Genomic DNA, 21,477 nt, shown 5'->3' with positions numbered 1-21,477 from the left:
AGAAAATATTAAAAATATTAACTTGAGATCGTCTTCGTTTTATCCAATTATATTTTTTCCTTCAAACAATGACACCATAAAACGTTAGGCATTTCGGCGAAACGCTCGCAAAAGCGTATCGAGTTATATTTTTGATTTTTTATTTATAAGTCAATTAAGCGATGGCGTCTTGGGTGGCTGAGGATTACACGGTCCAATGGAGAAAACAACGATGTGAATCGATCGAGAAACAATTCATAGACAGTTTCCGGAAGTGACAATCCAAATCTTAAATCCCCAAATATGTTTTATACATATATTTTAAATTATGCAAAGCAATAATTAATTTTCTCGAAAATCATCGACGGGCGAATTGCACAGGAGCCACGTAATTATGGATATAAATCACGTATGTGTGTAATTATCGGAGGACAGGACACCAACAATGAGCGCCGTCGGTCATCGAAATTATAGCACTATTGCCATAATGCAAATAAAGTCATTAAAGACCCTGAGGGTACAGAAGAGTGGACAATTAGGTCCAGAGCGCGAGCTGCCTCACGCACGGCTACCAACTTAATTGATTCGAAAAGCGCGGGTGGTCGTCGACAGAGTGGTAATTTTTTATTATTATTAAAATCGCAGCTTGCAAATGAAAATGAAAAATCTTGAACCATAAACTGATTTCTATCCAATATGATCCATAAGTAAAACATACACGAGGTTTGTCTTAAAATAAAGTGCACTGATTTGCATATAATAAAGAGTTTAGCTACTAGCCGCAACTTTTTCTTCCAAAAAGTCCGCTGTATTCACAGCTGCATTCAGACCAGGTAGTGAGAGCGGTGTATCGAAAATGGACATGAAATCCCTATTTAACAGTCCAAAAGTATTGTTTCACATGACGATAGACATTTCGTTTCGGCATCCTCAACCATTTGCCGGTTAACAAAAATAATAAAAATACGAATTTTTGTTTGCTGGATTAATTTAACAAAGGATCAACGGCGTACAATTCTGCGAGCTTTCGGTTGTAACCTAGGGTTTGATTAGAATATAAATTATTAAAATATTTTATTAGGATTTTATTTTATTATTTTTGATATTTATTATCGTTTTTAGAAGTAATAAAAAATATTTATTCTGTATACAATTTTTTGATACTTTCAAATTTATAATCCGCGAGAGTTGATAATTGTCGGCACTTCATAGAGTTTCTGGTTATTCTTTGACTCATAGGAGAAACGTGTTTTTACGATAAGTTAATTCGTATAATAAAATTGTCCCACGTTCACGGACAAAAGGCAAAACAAGAGTGGTTCTGAAATCTTTCTTTGCGATTTTTACTTTGGTTTCATGACAAAATTTAATCTTGACTGCGGACTTTGAAATTGATGTATTATGACTAAATTAAATCTTTCCTAAATACAACTTTATACAAATTATATTAGTTACATCTGATATTTCCCTTCCAAAGATAAATCTACTGGAAAACCATGTCAATTTTATAAAAGCTTTTTAATTGCGTGCTAAATATTAAATTTTATATTTTCCGGTGCTAACAATTTTTCATCAAAAATTCGAAGTTTATGAAATATGAAACATTAAATATAAATATGTATAGGTAAAAAAATTGTAGCAAAAATTAGATTTATTCCTTTCCCAAATTAAATATGCTTAGGCTTAGACCATTAGAATTATCAGATGCAATATGTAAAGTCAGTGACATGTATTTTATTGCAAATTTAATAACATTTGTAAAGTATAAACTATAAATAAATGTAGTTGGACTTTTCATAATTTAGGGACCAATGGAAAGAGATTCAGACCACACGCACACATTTAAAAACATGACATGAAAATAAAGACGTCGTAAAAGCTCGATATCATTGCGCCACCGTATCCAAAGCTTAATTCTAGTCGTAAAGCTCACTATTAAAACACTTATTTTTGACGTGCATCCAAAAAGAGGTCCGATGCTTCTCGATCGATGTCATTTTGTGTTTGGACGTTTAGTCAGAATACCTTAATTATATTCAATTCAATTTAATTTGGGTGCAACCCCCCGGGAGCTGAGGCCACACAGGCACTGCAAAAATTATACCCCGAGCTATGGTCGTCCGCTTATTTTTTTAAGGGAACGACCGTAATAAACCGAAAAATTTAACTACTAAAACCATCACGTGCCCACCGTGCATAATGCGCGGTGTATATTAAGAGTTAAATATAGTTATTAGTAGGAAATATGCAAAAGATTATTCTGTAAAATGTCTTCATGCAATATTGAGAACAACCAATTTGAAGACATGAAGTATCGAAAATGTTATGCATATATAGTGTTAGCTTACTTTATAATATTTAAAGTTCTTTTCACAGCTTAGAATATAAGCATCAGCTTCTCATATCCCGAGATCCCAAAATTAAATTTAAGCTATGTGCACCATCTTACATAAATTGTTCTAGCTTCTCGTAGCTATCGCTGAAAACATCTTTGTATCTAGATTTATTGTTTAAGTAGATCGTTTTAGAGCGCTGACGTCAAAGCCGCAACACTAAAGAATAAGGAACGCAATCACAACTCTCTAGGGCAGTTCGTAGACCCCCTTCTTGAACAGCATTTTTTTGCGGACTCCTCCCCAAAACTAACCATTTTACTGGTAAAAAATATTTGTATGGTTGATAATTGTAATATTTTTGTGATTAAAATTGGATATATTTATATTATTTTATTTTAATTATTGCACATTTTATATTAATTTTAGGATATCGCAATAATATTTATTTTAGAAATATTTATCTCTCGTATACTTATTTATTTCTACTCATGTTAAATTGAGTTATAAATGTTATACATAGGTGTTTTAAAAATTTGAAACATTTTTTGTGCACTCTCAATAATGTGAGGTAATAAATAGTAATAATATTTAGTTGTTACAACAATAAAAAAAATATTTTTCATATTTATTTAAAAATAAAAATAAATTAAGTTCGATTTAAAAAAACACCCGATATTATTTATTTAGATTATATACAGAAAAAACATTGCATTATTTTCCAATGACAAATGTTGTTTTTTAAAATAAAACATACATTTCGCGCATTTTTCCGGATACGTTTTTATTTAAATATACTTTCTTATTTGAAAGAGCACCATTGTTTAGTAAACCATATTCCGTAAACTATTTGGGTAAAAATATGTCTGACTGGAGATCAAAATATACAAATAATAAAAAGAATTTTGTGTATGTAATACATTCTTTGGTTTTCACTTCGCCAGCCACCCCTATCATAAAAAAGGACGCGGGCAGTATTATATAAAAAATTTTTTTTTTTGCTTTTTCATAATGCATATATTTGTGATGACTTATTATTAAAATATGGGCATTATATTATTAATTATATATCCAGTAAGGATATACGTATATTATTTTTTAAATAACTTGGAATGTAAAAACAGGTACCACTTCATATTTATATTCCTTGTATGAAAAAATTATGGTAGTGGTCTGTAGAATACAAAATTTTAAGCTTAGTGATCCGTGAGGTCCATAAAGTTGGCGACCGCTGCCCTAGACAATGTAAAATCACCCTGAGCATAATATTATTGTTTTATACCTATTGGGTAACGATCTCCATATTACTATTTGGATCGTTTTCTATTTTAATCTATCTATCTAATAATATCTATTTTTATTATATAGTATAATATTACATTATATTATACTCACCATTAACTATCTAAATCGATATATAATTTGTATTATTAATAGCTAGTATGATTATATAATTATTGTTTATTGAATCAAAATACTAGATCATGGTTATGTATTGAAAAAAGTGATTGCGTTTATCGACTCATTTAAATGATTATTAATTGAGCTACTGACCTTGCTCGTCTTTTTACACACGTTTTATATCATCACGACTACCATCTAATCAGCCTTGACTACAAACGTCAATTTCAAAACACATTATCCTCTTCCTTGAGTGAATGCATTAACAAATTACCCCTCAAGACCAGAATTACGAAAAAAAAATCATGGCAAAGTAATCAAATGACGGAAAAAAGGCAGACCATTAAATACGCAACCTCTTAATTTAAGGGTAACCTAATAAAAAATATATTCATTATAGGTACTTTATGAAAATTTGGGCTCATAATATGGTTACAATGTTGTCATAGACTTAATGACGATCCAGGTAGAACTCTATTCTTGTATCGTTATCCTTTTTATTATTTTATTGTAGTTGTGAGATGACTTTATTTATAGATGAAAAATGACATAATTGACGATGATGAATAGTCTGTCTGTTTTTAAATAATGGAATGGGAAAAGGATAGTTTTATTTTAAATAAAAAAAACATTGTTTATATTCATAAATATATTGTAAAATATGTATTTTTTTAATCAAAATAATCATAAAATATAAATCGTTTTAAGGCACATGGTTTTATTTACATATGTACAATTATCACTTATTAATTATGGCATCATAAACTTAGCAGTAAATCACAATTAATTAATAGGCACAAAATTGGGAAAAAATGGAAGACCCTGGATTCTGTTGTTAAGGCACAAAATATACATATTTAATATTAACTATAATCTAGCTTTATTATGTACAATACAAAACATTCATCGTCTCTAATATCTCTTGTAACAAAAATAAATTTATTTTAATAGAGTTTAGGAAGGGCAAATTTATAATCTTTAACAGCTAATTTTTACGCATGTGATATGCTACCTGGAAATCTTGTTATGTCATTAATCAATAATGGTGAATCAGCAATATTTTAATTTCGAAAGCTAGATACAAAAAATAAACGCCTGTTGGGATTATTAATGTTTTAATATACAATTTTGGTAATAGCTGTCTTTTATTGCTGTCCAAAATAGAGGCAGATCCCTAAATACAAAAGAGTATAAAACTGGCCAACGTAAAACTATATTAATAATATTTAACATCTAAAAGGTAATTAAATATTTTAAAGGAACTATAGAAGCATTACGCTCGAGAATCACATTTTATTTATATTGATTTATACCGGCCATTGTCCATGTTTATATAAAATGTACAGGGATATGTTTTTTATGAGTAACGTCACCATGGCCTCCATGGCTTTTCTTCTTCTTGAAGCTGATCGCAAGATTTTCTTCTCGTTACTAATGAAAGTGGAGCTTCTTCCGGACTCGAAGGTGAAAGCTCCGATGACGCTGAAGATGCGGTGGAAGAAGCGGAAGCAGCAGAAGCCGTTCTTGCTGGAATCGGTATCAAAGTTGGCATAGGAGTGTTAGTTGCTTGTTGAGCCGGTAGTACCAATGCAATATCGCCATTGGGTAGTCTCGTAGGAAGTAATTGCAATCCAGCTCCAGTCGTTAGGAAAATATTAGCTGAAGAAGTGGTTTGAGTTTGGGTTTGCGCCGGTGGCACGGGAGCTGCTAAACAAGATGCTAGATGCTGAAGAAGTCGCCTTCTCACTGAAGGTTCTAATCCAGGAAAGCGGCCCACTTCTCCAGCGCACTCGCTGAATCCCGCTCTGAATTTGTTGAGAACCGCTGGATCCGCCGCGGCTCTCTGCCTCTGCAATGCTTCGAGATGTCGCACGGTCATCTCCAAAATGTCGGCCTTCTCCAGTTTCGAATGTCTCGCGGGCTAAAACAAAACAAAGGCGGTTATGAAAAAATTGCAGGTAGTTTTCCGTACTTGGGTGGTCAAAAAATGAGGTACGAGAGCAAAAAATCTGCCAAACGGACAAAGTGGCGACAAACGAAATTAGAAGAACGCTAATTGGACACCCTCGACTCGAAACCGCAAATCCGTGGCGAATTGGAAGACACGACTTCCTGCCGCTTAAGATCTTATTATTTGACCAAATTGTGTACACAAAAAGTAACGCACGCAGGTGTGTTTTTAAAACCTTAAAGGTAATAGAATATACAAAATAACAATTGTGATTTATTTACTTGAGTGGCATTGTGAATTTACGGTCCATTTATCATCTATTTAAGCGTTAATGAACCGATTCCCGTGGGAAGAAAGGGAGGAGCCGTCGGGATCGGATGGACAGGAGCGAGACAGAGAGAGATCTCACGCACTTGTGGTTTTGATGGGAAAATCTGCAGGTCGCATTCACGCGATAAAACAACCTGATTCTGCATGGAATCCAGGGGTGACCAACAAAAAATATTGACTTCTAATATTAAACAAAAAGTACATACGAATACAATTACTTTATAATATTCTCAGTTATAAACAATTATAGCTATGAATAGATAAAAAATAAGTGTATTGCTAGTAGATCGATACAGACACAAAATGTTGATGTGCCCTGAAAGTCGACTAAAAAAAACTGCCTGATCCCCGAAACCACGGGAGATTCTCGGATTACCGCCAAAGATAAAGTTACCCTACAAAGGCAAAGCAACAAGTGCCGAAGGACTAAAAAAACAAGGACTCATCCTTGAAGCCATTCCGAACACGCCCACTACCATTCATGTCGGCCGAAAATAATTTGAAAGTTCGAAAATTGAGGTGAAATATCGGCAAGACTGTGGTAGCTTTTTTGATACTTGCCGACCGAGAGAGAACAAAAAGCTTCGAATATATATCACGAAACGCCGGGTTTTGACATGTAAAAAACTGAGGTATAATAAATTCATAATGAAGTGCGTTAAAGCTTGTGAGAAGAAACAGAAATATTTTTTTAAGTTCAAGAGGCACTCTTTGAATGCAAATTTATGATGAAAAATATCAAATATTGATAATAAAAAGAAAAAAAATACTCACGTCTTTTTTCATGGCATCTAAGATTAGTGTTTTCAGTTCATTTAGGCAATTGTTTATTCTAGCTCTCCTCCTCTTCTCCATTATAGGCTTGTTACTCTGAAATAATAATTATTATTAGATATTAATATTTTATGCAAGTTGCAAATTAAATCAAGTTGAATAGTTTTAATTATAAATTAAATAGAACCCTCAGATGAACCACAAGTTTATAAATGCAACGATAATATAAAAATGAGAAGGGCGTAGTTTTAGTTTGATAAGTATCGTACATTTAATAGACCGATCTGATAGTTAAGGCTAAACCCTATTTGTCGATAGGATATGAGGCAAAAGAATATCCAAAGGATAAGAACCCATAATTATTTTTATAATAGTTATTAAATAATTCTATTAAGCAGTATTTTTAAATAGCAGCTTAAATCTTCTGTGTCAGTTTTACTTATTATCGATTTTCGACTCAATATCAATAAAATCCAAAAAACGTATTTTTTCTGATAATTAAATAGCTTAAGATAAACTCTAGATACAAACTCAACCGTGAATATCAACATGTACTGAAAAAAGGCGATGACTTAACCTAAGAGTATATTTTAATTTATTAGTGCTATACTGTTTGTATTTAAATGCAATTTTATTCCTGGATTGGTTGGTTGGATATTGACGTGCAAAGCGCACCATTTTTTGAAATCATAAGAATATAAGATCTATCCGAAATTCTTGGTTGGATTTTTATCGATCACTTAAGATTATATCTATATTGTTTTTGGCTTGAAAATATTTATAAGAATGCCAATTAATCCATTATTTAGTTTCAGTAAAAAAAATTATCTGATATCTGCGTAAATCAAGTATATTTTTAAAGAAATTTATTCGACAATTTTTTTTTAATATTTTATTCAACAATAATTAAGTACAAGTAAAATAGCGAAATAAATGCTTATTATCAAAATTTATTTTAACTTAATATCCGCCAGATGGAGTGCCAAGCGACGCGATGTAGATCGCATACTCTCTCAGTCTCTTATCGACTGCCGGATCATCAACACACGATGAGAATGATGTGTGACGTTTTTGGAAATGACTTACGGCTTGCGATTACTAACACATATTCAAACATAAAAAAATATTTATACCCACATACATAAATAAAACCATTGTTATTCATACCTATAACAATCCAGAAGAATAAGCACAATTTCCACAAATAATTTCACTTAATCACGTTGACGATTAAAAAATCATGCTATCGAGTAATGTACTTAATTTATGGGCATGAAACTGCCGTGGATATTACAAGTATTTGCAAAACATCTAATAAACGTGGACAAGCTTTATATGTATGAAATGGGCTAATTGACACAAAAGCTGAACTGTTTTGGATTGAAGAAGAGTGACGCTCTTTGATGAGAGTAGTCGGGTTAACTCTAAAAATAGCTACTCCTGATGAATATTGAGTGATACTAAGAATGTGCTTACATGATATTGATAAGCGTTAAATTTCCATGGATATTATCAATGAATTTGTAGAACATTTTATGAAGAAATACACATGGATAACTTTTATATGTAGTTTAGGGTTGATGATGTATGATCAAAGAAATGCGTCTAGCATGCATGAAATGTGCCAATCGAAACAAAAGCTATTTTGTATTGAATAAAAGTGAGTCAAGGCTCGTTAACAAAGAAGCGAAAGATACAGTGAAAAATATCTCCAGGAAACTGTGCTAAATTTAGAGAGCCCAATGATCTGGGGGTGCTTCATATATTACAGAATGGAAGGTATCCACTTAATCGACGACGGAATAGTGAAGGTGGCAGATTATTAAATTCGGAATTTGAATATGGTTGTGGTCAGAATTTATATTAATTGATCGGAATTTGTGAGAATTATTTTGACAAATGGTCAGAATCATTTTTTCAGGTAGTATTTATTACAGTTCATTGATAAGTAATTATAAATAATGGTCAGTATTTATATTATATGATCTGTATTTTGATCTCAAAGTCAGTTTTATATTGACAGATGGTCAGCATAATAATACATGGTCATTATCACGGTGTTTTAGGGCCAACGCAACTTTGTTAGATGGCAACACAACAAAAGCCAGGTATGCTCTTCGATTGACGATCTGAATACCTTTGCGCCCTACATACAATTAAATTTCGTTGAATGTTATTCATGGAGTGTTCACTGATCTGACCAACGCTCGCTCGAACCTAATCTGTCCAACAGTTTTGGTGCGAGCGAGATATTTTTTATAATATATTTCAGAGATAAATAATTCATTGCCAATTTATATTTATAAATATTATAATATTTTTTAATTCGCATGGTGGTCCAATTTTTTTAATCTGACCATTATGACCGAAATTTGATTTTTCTTCTGACTCAAAGCTGGTTTAAATTCTGATTATTTAATTTGTTACCACTATTCAACTGTTCTTGATTTTTTTTCATTACTTCGATGGAAAAGCACGAGAGCTCAAATTTGGACTGCAAGTTCATGATTGCTTCTGCATCCTGTCATCAGGTGAAAATTTTTAAATCTTTAGTCAAATACGAAATATGATCATTTTAGCGCGTTACTGCATATTTTCTATTATGTACATTTCTATAGTCTGAAAATAACAGTTGTGTAGAATTATGCGAATATGATGGTTATTGACTATACAATTCCTGAATCTGCATTTTACGAGATGATATTTTGCATCGCTAGCCTCAATTTAATAGGCAAACATTACTAACTGAATTCAAATACTTTCTCTCAATACCATTTTCGCGACGTGCTTCCCACGTGATTAGTCGCTATCTTAGAAAACAGAAAGCGCTTATTTACATGCGATTTTAGAGTTAAAAATCCGGCTCGTGTGAATCTGGCCAGTTACCAAACCGTCCTGGATTGGCACCTCTTGGCTTGGGTGGGCGCCAGGCGCCGTCTAGCTATTAAAATGCTAGATACTTTTCTCTATCCAAATCGACGATTTCTCATATCGAGTCTGCCAAATTTTTGGTATAATTAATCGTGAACGACAAACGGCGCGTGTCAGTCGTTCTCTTTCTTTGTTTGTTTTAAATGACGCCGGTCAAAATTAACACTGGGTCAATGGCTAATGGCAGTTATAAAAATTTATTGATAAGCCGATGTTGAATTATAAGTTTAAATAAAGCTACATAGTTTTCTAGTAATATACTTTAATATTTTATAATGCTATTGTATCGACTGATAAAATTTGCGACACGCGCATATTATAAAAAAATAAGAATCTTGTTTTCATTGACAAAATTGAAAGGTTGAAGAAAGCTAAGGGTAAACTAATTGAATTTAAATTAAAATAATATATATTCTACAGATGCAATTATGAGATCTCTTTGTTAATATTTTTATTGCAAAACCAATGTCTTAATCTCGTTCACAAATAGAAATAATAAATAAAATATGGTTAGTTAAATTTACTGTTTTCGGCATTACCGTGTAAAATTAGTGAGGGCTATTACATATTCCTGGTGCGTTTTTCTTTACAACTTATTTCAATTGACATGGATAGTGACGTGCCGTCATTAGAATAGAGGGAATAGTCCTTAAAAATATTTTATTTAAAATTAAAAAAAAATTAGAAAAAGCGGAAACAAATAACGAGCTCTTGGAATGTTGCATTCTCAATCGATTGCTCTACAATTCATTCAGAAGTATAAGTTTTAAAAACAAATAAGATGTTATTAAGATAATTCTGTTAGCATGAAAATGAAAAATTATACTTATTATAATTTGTCAAAATGGTTAACTGCATGTGAATCGAAAAACAATCATGACCAACCCAATTATTACAAAGCTCACCTGAGTCAAAATATAGATAGGATTGACCTAAATATAATATATAGTTACTGGTTGATTGATAATCGATTCATGACTCAAATATTTGCGAAGCTCCATTCCAGATAATGAGCCATCGACATTCACGACGTCAGCCAGCTATCGGACCGTCCCAATTCACCGCCAGACAGTGCACCAAAACATCCTAAATATCGGTCACCCACGCTCATTAGTCACCATTCGCGGAGGCGCGAAAAGCGACCCATGCGTCTGTCTGGGTCACTAGAAAGAAAATTCCGCGTCTAGGAGCGAAGACGATGGCGGGACACCCGGGGCCAATTGGCACCGGCCCAGGCGGACGTCTGGCCCAGTGGCGCGCGTGGCTCGGCACGCGCGATAAATAAATATATCTGGCCGGGCGACGATTGTGCGTCTCTTTGTTGAGTAATTCAGCTGACTATCTATAGCTATATAGCTATGGCGAAAATGGTCCAATCGCGGCCGAAACCAGTTTCTGATTGATGATGATGAACTATATTATCATTTTTTACAACATGGCAGGAAATAATATTATATCATAGCAAGAACTATTAAGTTACAATTTTATGATGTTGATTTAAAAAAAGCAACATTAAGAGATATATTTTCCCGTGCAAGAAAACAATGAATTGTCTGAGAATCAGGTTCTGAAAGTTCATCCTTAAATCGATACAGTAGCATCATTTGATTAAAAGTAACATTTGCTGATACTTTTTTATACATTTGTGTTTATGAATTTCAAACGTGTTTAGGAGATCGGAATTAATGCTTGTTACACAATTATAATCCGATCGATAATTACATATGGATTAGTATTTTTTTTATTATTTCTATCGTGTCTGGGAAATCTAAATCGGTGATTATTATATAATTATAATTCCAATTGCTCATGACAGATTATGTTTTCCTAGATTTTCTTAATCTCACAGTTTTTGAAAATTTTTTGGCAAAAAAATTGTCCTTTTTGATGTATTAGTATTGAGCAAAGCAATTTTAATATTGTCTCTGGGGTTCAATAGATTCATGTGCTTTGTTTTTATGTTTATAAGAGCAGAAAATCCTTGTTTAGACAGTGTTAGTGAAGGTAGTTGTTTTTTATCGCTTCTCCCTTGACATCTAAACAAATCTGAATTGATCACTAATGCATGTGGCATAGTTTTAATTTTTAAGAAGTTCCTCTGCCAATCTTTCAGGCTCCATTGTCACATCACATTCATAAATCAAATAGTTCCAAAAATAAAACTAGCATTCCAACAGTACAAATATCTATATATACCAATTTCAGAATAATTTCACATCAAGGGTTTCCCATTGAAAAGCTGTTGATCCATTTCAATGAGGAAAATTTAAATGGATTAATGGCAATTGAAATTTAATGCCAAAGATACGCAATAGATTGAATTGCTCGTGTGTCGAGTCAAATTAAAAAATATTCTTGTACATCGAAATACTCGTAAGTCGAGGTTCCACTATAGTGTTGTAAAATCGATATAATCAATCGCTTTGATAAATAGAACATACTTCAATTTTTAAAATATGTGATTAGATATAGATTTTTAAAGTAGAAAAAGTATTTTTTATCTATAAAAATAGTCGTTGTAATCACAATATTGATCAATTATTTATTGATAAAATGTGATTTATTAAGATTTGATACTAATGTAATCCTCAATCCTTACACGTTATTACGTGTATTGATTTTAATATTGTTATTAGTTTTATTCTAATATAATTAATAGTACCGTATTTTACATTATAAAAATTCAGTGATAAAAACGACTACAAAAAATCATAAACCATTACAATAAAAATGTAAATGTTTCACATAAAATTTAGCAGTAAAATACAAATTTGGTAAATGGCATATGCTCAGACAAAATTGAATTGTCTTCGCTAACTGCGTGAAAAATGTCACAAAAGCGCGATGAAAGGAGTTATGGGTGATTTTCCCACAGTGACAACAGTTCCGAATCGCATTACCAACAATTAAAACTCAATTAGGAATTTTCCGAGTAGACAATGTTTATATGCATGCACGCGACGCAGTTCTGTATTTTTCCACAGAAGATAAACATTACAAATATTTACTTACTAAAGTTATCATCACCGCGTGTGACTATTCATAATGGGTTTTGATCGACAACACTAAAATTAAAGATCATTTTGAAAAGTAAAAATCACTTTTGCAAAAAATAAGTATTTAATCTAAGGAGTGTTCTTTTGTATCTCTTTTTTGTACTAGTTGCAATATAACCTCAGGTACAAAAATACCTATTATTTTGATGCTATATTTTTTATTACCATTACTATAATTTTTTGAAACTAAAGAAAATTGCTCACTTTAATGGTTGAATAAATACGTTTTCCATTCATTCATAATGACGTGGGACAGCCAATTGCCTTGTTTTTATTTTTGGTTCCAAGTGAATAAATTCTAAGAACATGTTTACCTTTAAAAGTACGGTTTCCACAATTTAAAAGATCTGTAAATTGTCCTAGTTTCTCATATATCAAATATATCGATAAGTACAGAACTGTCATATTAGAACACGAAAATGAATAGTTTATTATTTTTTCATTAAAATAAATGTATGTCCATCTTTATTTATATCTACAATATCGTGCTATTTTCAAAGGCAATGTAGCATTTAGTAGGTAAATAATTGATTGATATGTTTGCCTAAAAAGAGCTACTGTATGAAAAATTCCTAAATTCGGAATTCATTAAGAATCCGAACCTCAAAATTTTCATATTAATCTGGCATATTTAATCTCCCAAAGAGTATGAATGTATTAACATAAAATTTGGTATATTGAGATATGCGTTTATAATAAAAAACGGTATCTTAAGTTTACGAAATAAAACAGATTTGTGCATTGAGATGGTCATTGCTATGGGCAAGTAGCATTTTTATCTATATTATATGTTAAGGCTGTCAGTTTCACTTCAACACTCAATTCGATTCACAGAGATATTTCTTTATTAAAAATGAATAAATACACACCCTTCTCGCATCGTTGGCAGCGCTTCTTTGAGTTTCCAAATTTTGGTTTCCGGTAGCCCCCACGCCCGTCACCATTTTGGCGGTTTATTCAAAACGAAGCACACAAAACAATTCACTGTTTATAACACACACAAACATCAACAGTTCCAGATTTTCTTCAGTCGGCTTCTGAAAGCAATAAGAGTAAAACAAATAATTAAATGATATAAAAAAGCAAAATCGTGAGACACGATCGATCGTTAGCGTTTAATATATAGGACAGCCGTCAGTCACGAAAATAAAATTTACATACCTAATCGTACGCCGGGATTTATTTTTTAAATATTCGAGAGCCACGCGCCATAAACACACCCACACGCCCGACGCGCGTCGCGCGACTGACAGCTCTCGTGCGACGCCACTGGAGGGGATGCCGGTCGCACGCTTCTCGATGTACCTTCTCTTTCTAATACGTCTGCAAAGAGTATCGATTGTCTCTGTCCCGACTGGTGGCTAACGCGTGCCGTGTTTTTCCGCAGAGCGCCTCTAGCGGGCTTGATTAGAACTAGGCGTGATTTTTCCAGTGCGTATCCGGTAGTATACGAGCGGATTAGCGAGAATCACGTTTTTCCGATTGTGTTTGTTTATTGAAGTTGTTTGATAGACACGATTGTTGATTTTTGTTGATACGTGATTAACTTAAGGAAAGAACACGTTTCGAGATAATACAAATTAATTTCAACTTTTATAATTTATAACAAAAAATGAAACATTAGCGTGGAGGTGATATTTTTTTACAAGAAAAATGTAGTTGATTTGAAATTTACACCTAATTTATGCTGTAATATGCAGAGAATAATGTATTGGTCAATTAGTCGATGACTTTTTGCCATCTTTCAAGTATTCGCACGATTCCATTCCAATTTCTTATTATTTTTGCCAAAAAAATTGACCTAAGTAGCGCTTCGTGGCGTCATAGTAATTTTATTCTACGCTTTTGCTTTCAAACAATATGGGCATCTTCGTTTTTGTAGTTCTAAGCTATGGGAATATCGTTTTCAACAAATAAAATGTACAGATTCGAAAAAAGAATAAAAAATATTTTTGTAATACCGGTAGTACTGAATGTCAATTTTTATCCCAATACCGTTGTTGCAATCCCTAGATATAAATAAGTTATTCTACGATAGAGTACGCTCGGGATAAGGATGCCGAGTTGTTATTGTGTGCGTGTACATGTATATGAGAGGGAGAAGCGATGTAGCGTGTACTTCGTTGTCTCGCTTTCTCTTTTAAGGACAGTCGCTGATTCGTCAACGCTGGTATTCGTCATTAAAGTGCAGTGTGGCACAGAAGTTCGATCTTCTCTAGTGATTTATTTTAAATAATTTTGTGTTGATATTGGTTTATTTGATATCAAGGCTTCAAATATACACTGTAAGTTATTCGTTCTCTTACTCGTGGATTAAAATATTTTAATTATTTTTCCATTAATCCGTAAGTTGTTGGTTTTTTTACACTATTCTCTGTAAGGCTTTAAAAAAGTTATTATTATTATCGTTGAGCCAATGATAATTTTTTAATTTATTCAATGGATTTTAATGATTTAATAGAGTCGTCGAGCCATTAAACAATCTGCGAATAATTTCTTTCCCCATTTAATATCTTTTTGCTTTTGAAGAATAGCTAAAGACTTAATTATTTTTTTGACTAGTGAAAGATTTTGAATTTTGCAAATATTTAATTAATGACATCAATGTCTGGTTTCTTCGTTTATATAATATATTTTTAATTGTCCGTTCGAATTTCCAACTTAGCTCAGATGTATGTATGTTAAATAAACATATATTTTCTTTTAAAATAAATTAATTAAATTAATTCTGAGCGATAATGTTTTGAGCCACACAGTTCACGCACACAATAACAAACCGGAATCCTTATCCCGAGCGTACTCTACCATATATCAATGAAAACTGCTCTATGACCAACCTTATACTTTACCCGATTCTTCCATAACTTTGTAAAACAAAACAATGTATTTTCTCCTAAAATCGTTAAAAAATATAGCACGTGCGAACCTAGAGACAAATATTGAAATATTTTTATGGTCAGAACAGGCTATCTAATAAGAAGTTAAAAGTTAAAATACATTCTTGTCGTAAATTATATATTTAGCTTGGTTCGGAAGTCACAATTAAGTTAAAAAATATTTTTTACAGAAAAATATTTTTTAATACATAAACCAGCTTTTAAATACAAAAATAAAAGAAGGATCGAAAGCTGCTGGTGAATTTTGTAAAATTTTCTGTGATATGTGTCACTGTATTAAAAATTATTTATTTTTTGTCTAATATAACATTAAGCTTATGTATTTTATTATATTGATTTTTTCAGATTTATTATCTGTAATAAAATAAGTAACTGTAATGTTTGCATTACCATTTTAATCAAATATAAAATACCAAATAAAAAGTTGAAGGGACAAATCGCCCTAAATATAATATTATCAGACAATATTTCACGATCGCATGTAACGCAAAGAGTGATCTGAGCTCACATGCCACGTAAAAATAGCGGTAATTTATTCTTGACTGTATTTTCAGCAACGTTTTCCCTATAAATTATGTTAAAATATCAATTTAAATATATTTTTTCACATTCCAATCAGCCGTAAACAAAAATTACGCATTAATCAACGAAAGAGCCTTATATATTGATTATGCGGCGTATGTACATACTCGGTCTATGGTTTTAATTAAAGGCACGTTCATTATAACTCAATCACGTTTTTCACATTTTCGGTCGCTCGCTCATAACAACAATGAGTGTAATTATAAGGCTGGCGTGGCGTTTAAAGTTAACCGCGTCGGTTAAGTACCGCCGCAAACGGTAAACAATCAACGGTAACAAATTACTGTCCATATTCACTCTCTTGGGACTTCTTTTCCATCTTGAGCCAGCTGCCGCCTCTGCGGCCATATTTGGTAAGAACAACTCCGACTCCAGCTCCAGCGTTTCACCAACGGTGATTATCTCGTCGGTGTGTTTGAGGGGCGATGGTAAAAAAATCACTCCGAGGTGTGATAATAATGCACGATCTTGCGCGCCGGCCGGCGACTCGATCTTGTCTCGTCTATTATACCCTGCAATGCAATTGCAGTCGATTATGCTGTGTTGGAGAATAAATTGGTTGTGTGTAGCCAATTTTATTAAAAAATAATAATAATAAAACAACCTCACCTCAACAATCTCACGGATTAAAATATGTCGGGGTTAAATATAAAATCTTCGGGGTATTTATAATGATAACTTATTAGAGTACGCTCGGGATAAGGATGCCGGTTTGTTATTGTGTGCGTGTACATGTGTATGAGAGGGAGAAGCGATGTAGCGTGTACTTCGTTGTCTCGCTTTCTCTTTTAAGGACAGTCGCTGATTCGTCAACGCTGGTATTCGTCATTAAAGTGCAGTGTGGCACAGAAGTTCGATCTTCTCTAGTGATTTATTTTAAATAATTTTGTGTTGATATTGGTTTAATTGATATCAAGGCTTCAAATATACGCTGTAAGTTATTCGTTCTCTTACTCGTGGATTAAAATATTTTAATTATTTTTCCATTAATCCGTACGTTGTTGGTTTTTTTACACTATTCTCTGTAAGGCTTAAAAAAGTTATTATTATTATCGTTGAGCCAATGATAATTTTTTAATTTATTCAATGGTTTCTAATGATTTAATAGAGTCGTCGAGCCATTAAACAATCTGCGAATAATTTCTTTCCTCATTTTATATCTTTTTGCTTTTGAAGAATAGCTAAAGACTTCATTATTTTTTGACTAGTGAAAGATTTTGAATTTTGCAAATATTTAATTAATGACATCAATGTCTGCTTTCTTCGATTATATAATATATTTTTAATTGTCCGTTGAAATTTACAACTTAGCTCAGATGTATGTATGTTAAATAAACATATATTTTCTTTTAAAATAAAAAAATTAAATATTCTGAGCGAAATTGTTTTGAGCCACACAGTTCACGCACACAATAACAAACCGGAATCCTTATCCCGAGCGTACTCTAAATATAAATATTTTTTCAAAAAATAATAATTTAAGAGCATTAAGAACTGCTTGAGGGACTATTATGAACAGATATTTCTCATTTTATAGATCGTTTATAGAGCACTGACGTTCCCAGTCGTGATTCTCAAGAATAAGGGATGCAATCGCGCAGATGAAAATCTCCGAGCTCTGACTGACTGTCAACAACTCTCTTATACCATGTACATCATGTAGTACACCATCTGAGTAATTTCATTTGAACTTAACCTTAATACGATTCCATTTTAGTAACTTCTCTCAAATCTTTTTTGTTTTTAAAATATTATAAACGTACACTATGAGGTCAGAGATGGCTTTAAATTTATTTAAATTTTAAGAAGTGAATAGAAAGAGTTTAACTCACCATTCATATAACCTAATCTTTATATACCCTATAATTTTTAAGTATAAAAGTGATTTTTCACTACTAATTATTTAACTACTAAGAAAAAAAAACTATAAATCATTAGCATAGTTGATAAGACAATAGGGTAAAAGTTATCTGTTATTGGAATGTATTTACTTGATATTATTTATTTATTTAGGATAGAAGCATGCGTGAAAGTGATAATACTATTTCATAAAACCTTTTATTCTTATCGTTGTGAAAGTGTGCAGATAAGTAAAATATTTTATTATCAGTCATACATAAAATGGAATACGTAACATAAAATCTAAATACTAAAAATAGAAAACACCACGATAAAAGCAGAACTATGTACTTGATATGATAAAAAATAATACTATACCTAATACTATTTTAAAATATGCACGATTTTAGTTAACTAAATATTTCCATTTTTGAATTATTAAAACTAAAATAAATCATGTAACTTGATTTCAAGCATTTTTTAGATAACAGGACACAGCAATAAAAATACATATTGAAACAATGCATTGATTACCGCTGAAGAAACTGAACAGATATGTGCTGACGACCGATTATGTGCTACTGCAATACGTCAATGGAATACATACAATAAAATAAATTTGTATTAACAGAATGAATAAAATAAATAAATAATAATTTGGATATATTTACATATATTTTGTTAAGCCCGAATTTCTTGAGAATTCCCGGGTAATTTAGATTATTTTCTCATTTCGCAACAAAGAAAACATCGAGAAATAAGAAGACCATTTTATTATAAGGGTTATAAGGTTGTTTTAAATATTTTTTCCATTAAAATCTTGCTTTTTAGATAATGATATTTTATTTTTAAATGTAATCAAAAATAAGTATTTAATTACATTTAAATATTGCTGTAATATAAATTAATTTACATAGCAATTTTTCGATCAAAATATAACACTAATTATGTGTTTTATTATGTGTATTAAATTAGATACTAAAAATACTCGTTTATTTTTTAAAATGACAATATTATAATTTGTAATAATTTGTAGTCTACTTTTATTTTTGCAAGCATATGTATGTTTCTAGTAAAAGTTGATTTTATTAAATTAACATTGAACGAAACACGACACTATATATATATATATATATATATATATATATATATATATATATATATATATATATGTATTATATAATATAAACATTTTTTTCATTGAATATAACTTTACATTCTTTTGCAAAAATCATTCCATAACCTGAATTATATGTAATGCGTCTTTATCATGTCAATCTCTTAATTTTACTTGTTTTGAAAATGTTAACTTTTTAAGTCCTACTATGAGTGTGACTCATTATGAAATCCTGCCAGAATCACGTGACGAATATTTTACCACCATTATTTTTGTAGTGATGACTTAGAGATTCATGAATTTCTTATTGATTTGTGGACAAATCGAGATTAGGAAATGCAATTAAAAAGCAAGACTTAATGGACTATGTGTTTAGCATTAGATATGTTTTCAAGACTATAGTTATTTTTTGTAAATAAAGACAAAACCTTGGAATTGTCTGAATCACAAACATGTAAATCGCAAATGCTGATATTTTCTAATTGCTGAATTTATGTCCACATTTTATAAAATAAGTTAAAAGCTTTTTTTAGTCGAATTATGTGATTCAATTTGTCGTCTGATCTAGTGGTTTTAAGTTTTTTAAAGATGGCGTTTTATATACAAAAATTAATCTATTATGTTATGTGTTTAATGAAGATATGCTGCAGTGGTTCTTTAAAATTGTATTATGCAAATTTGGTTTATATCTAACAAATTTATGTCTTACTTACAATATTTTCCTTATGTGGGCTATTGGAATTATATTTATAATATAAATTATATACGATAGAATTTAAAAAAATCAGGACTCAAAAAGTCATCAAAATTTGTACCACTGAATCACTGTGCGTGTTTTTTTTATTAGTCGATTTTTACTGCATTTATCATAAAGCTTAGTACGGGTTTTCAACACATCGCTCGTCGAATTCTCGTAAGGGTATGTAAGGCCGCACATTTATCTCTCCAGAGATTGCCTTTATGAATTTAAATTGGCTAATTGCCAGCTGAAATTATATATAATTTCGCATAAGTGAATTGACTTTACAACTTTTTCAAGAGCGGTATTTATACTTTGGAGCAGATTCGTTCCGCGAAAATCGACCTTTGCGATTTCGCAAATAAGATCAAGAGCGTTTTCAATAAGAGAAAAGAGATTTTCGTTGTCGATCGAGGAATTTATTCACGTTTCGTAAGAGCTTATCAATTATGGGGAATAAATTCGACGTTGTAAATCGCGTTTAACGAGGCGTTATCGTAGCCCGCTCGAAAGAGGTCACCTTTATTATCATTTTTTTCTGTATAAACTCGCTCAAGGGCTATGAGCGATTCTTTGTGTAGTAATAGTTGAATCGAACGGATGTACAAAATAAAAATATCGACGACGGTTCTAAAATTCGATTTAAGGTCTATAAATTATGGCGCACGATGACGTTTTATATGACGATAAACGTGATATACGAACGTCGTTAAAAAATATTTTAATTCGGAAATTTATTGGTCACTGATTTATTTTTTGTAATATTTTATCCTCTTTTGAGGTTTCATTGTAATATCAAAAAAAGATAAACGACAAAATGAAAATTCTTCGCGAAATATATATTGCAACGATTGTATCAACGTCAATATATAACTGTCAATATTTCTGAAGGAAACTTTCAATCGAAGGTAATCGATTCATATTTTTTGCTTGTTATTAAGTTATGAAAAATATTCCGACTTTCACAAAATTTCTTTATTTAAAAAAAATATGTTTTTTTATACTAAATTTTTCACTGTATGTTTAAGCATCAATGGTTAAGAGATGATTCATTTGAAATTTGAATAGCACAGTAATTAAGATATTTCCAGATACAATTTCACATCGTAATTATCCTGTCAATCCATTTGAGTTGAACACCCAATAATTATTCTGAGGTCATAAATGTATAACATAATAATTACAGTGCTTGTAAAAATATTTAATTTAATATGTAGTACATATATTTGTATTTAAAAATATCTATTAGAATCACTTAATAACATTAATAGTTAATAATATTTTTATCGGTACATTTTTTTGCTCTTTGTGTTGAAACTTAAAATAATATATTAATTGACGACGAATTGTAAAAATCGACAATTGCTTTTGACGTGGATTTTTGACTTCTGAGAAAAGAAAATTGTTTTTTGCACTCTCCTATTGGTCAAAATTCGGTTTAGATGTACTTTATTCAATTCTAGCATGTAATATTGTTATGAAAAGTCTAAATATAAACGTTTGATAATCAAGAGTTTTCACTGCGATGGCACGATTTTATTGCTTTTG

At 31.4% G+C, this 21,477-nt stretch overlaps 1 protein-coding gene and 1 long non-coding RNA gene across 3 annotated transcripts in view; one reads left to right on the top strand and one right to left on the bottom strand.

Moving 5' to 3' along the window:
* LOC148236073 (uncharacterized) overlaps positions 1 to 21,477 on the top strand; it is an 80,342-nt gene that overhangs the window by 16,953 nt on the left and 41,912 nt on the right. Inside the window, exon 4 of one of the 2 annotated variants that reach the window (XR_015809313.1) lies at positions 18,558 to 18,736. The exons of the other annotated variant lie outside the window; for it this stretch is intronic. This is a non-coding gene — a long non-coding RNA (uncharacterized LOC148236073). Of the gene's footprint in view, positions 1 to 18,557; positions 18,737 to 21,477 lie in introns of those variants that run through there. 2 annotated transcript variants of the gene reach the window in all.
* hry (bHLH transcriptional repressor hairy) lies at positions 4,348 to 14,054 on the bottom strand. The gene is made up of 4 exons (XM_088184659.1): positions 13,917 to 14,054; positions 13,625 to 13,792; positions 6,769 to 6,864; positions 4,348 to 5,634 (listed from the first exon to the last, which is right to left on the bottom strand). Exons 2-4 carry the CDS (start codon positions 13,697 to 13,699, stop codon positions 5,083 to 5,085), a joined length of 723 nt encoding a protein of 240 aa, XP_088040785.1. The 5' UTR covers positions 13,700 to 13,792; positions 13,917 to 14,054; the 3' UTR covers positions 4,348 to 5,082.

The sequence above is a fragment of the Plectrocnemia conspersa genome, unplaced genomic scaffold, assembly GCF_051122295.1.
Source record: "Plectrocnemia conspersa isolate PC_06_02 unplaced genomic scaffold, ASM5112229v1 ptg000004l, whole genome shotgun sequence".
Taxonomy (NCBI): domain Eukaryota; kingdom Metazoa; phylum Arthropoda; class Insecta; order Trichoptera; family Polycentropodidae; genus Plectrocnemia; species Plectrocnemia conspersa.
This window is presented reverse-complemented; position numbering and strand designations above follow the sequence as displayed.

Bases quoted from the DNA above. Each gene is read 5' to 3' on its own strand.
- hry (XM_088184659.1), bottom strand. From the start codon at position 13,699: ATGGTGACGGGCGTGGGGGCTACCGGAAACCAAAATTTGGAAACTCAA. The intron at 6,865-13,624 runs GTGTGTATTTAT...TTATTATTTCAG, and splicing joins CTGCCAACGATGCGAGAAGG to AGTAACAAGCCTATAATGGA. The intron at 5,635-6,768 runs GTGAGTATTTTT...GTTTTGTTTTAG, and splicing joins TAGATGCCATGAAAAAAGAC to CCCGCGAGACATTCGAAACT.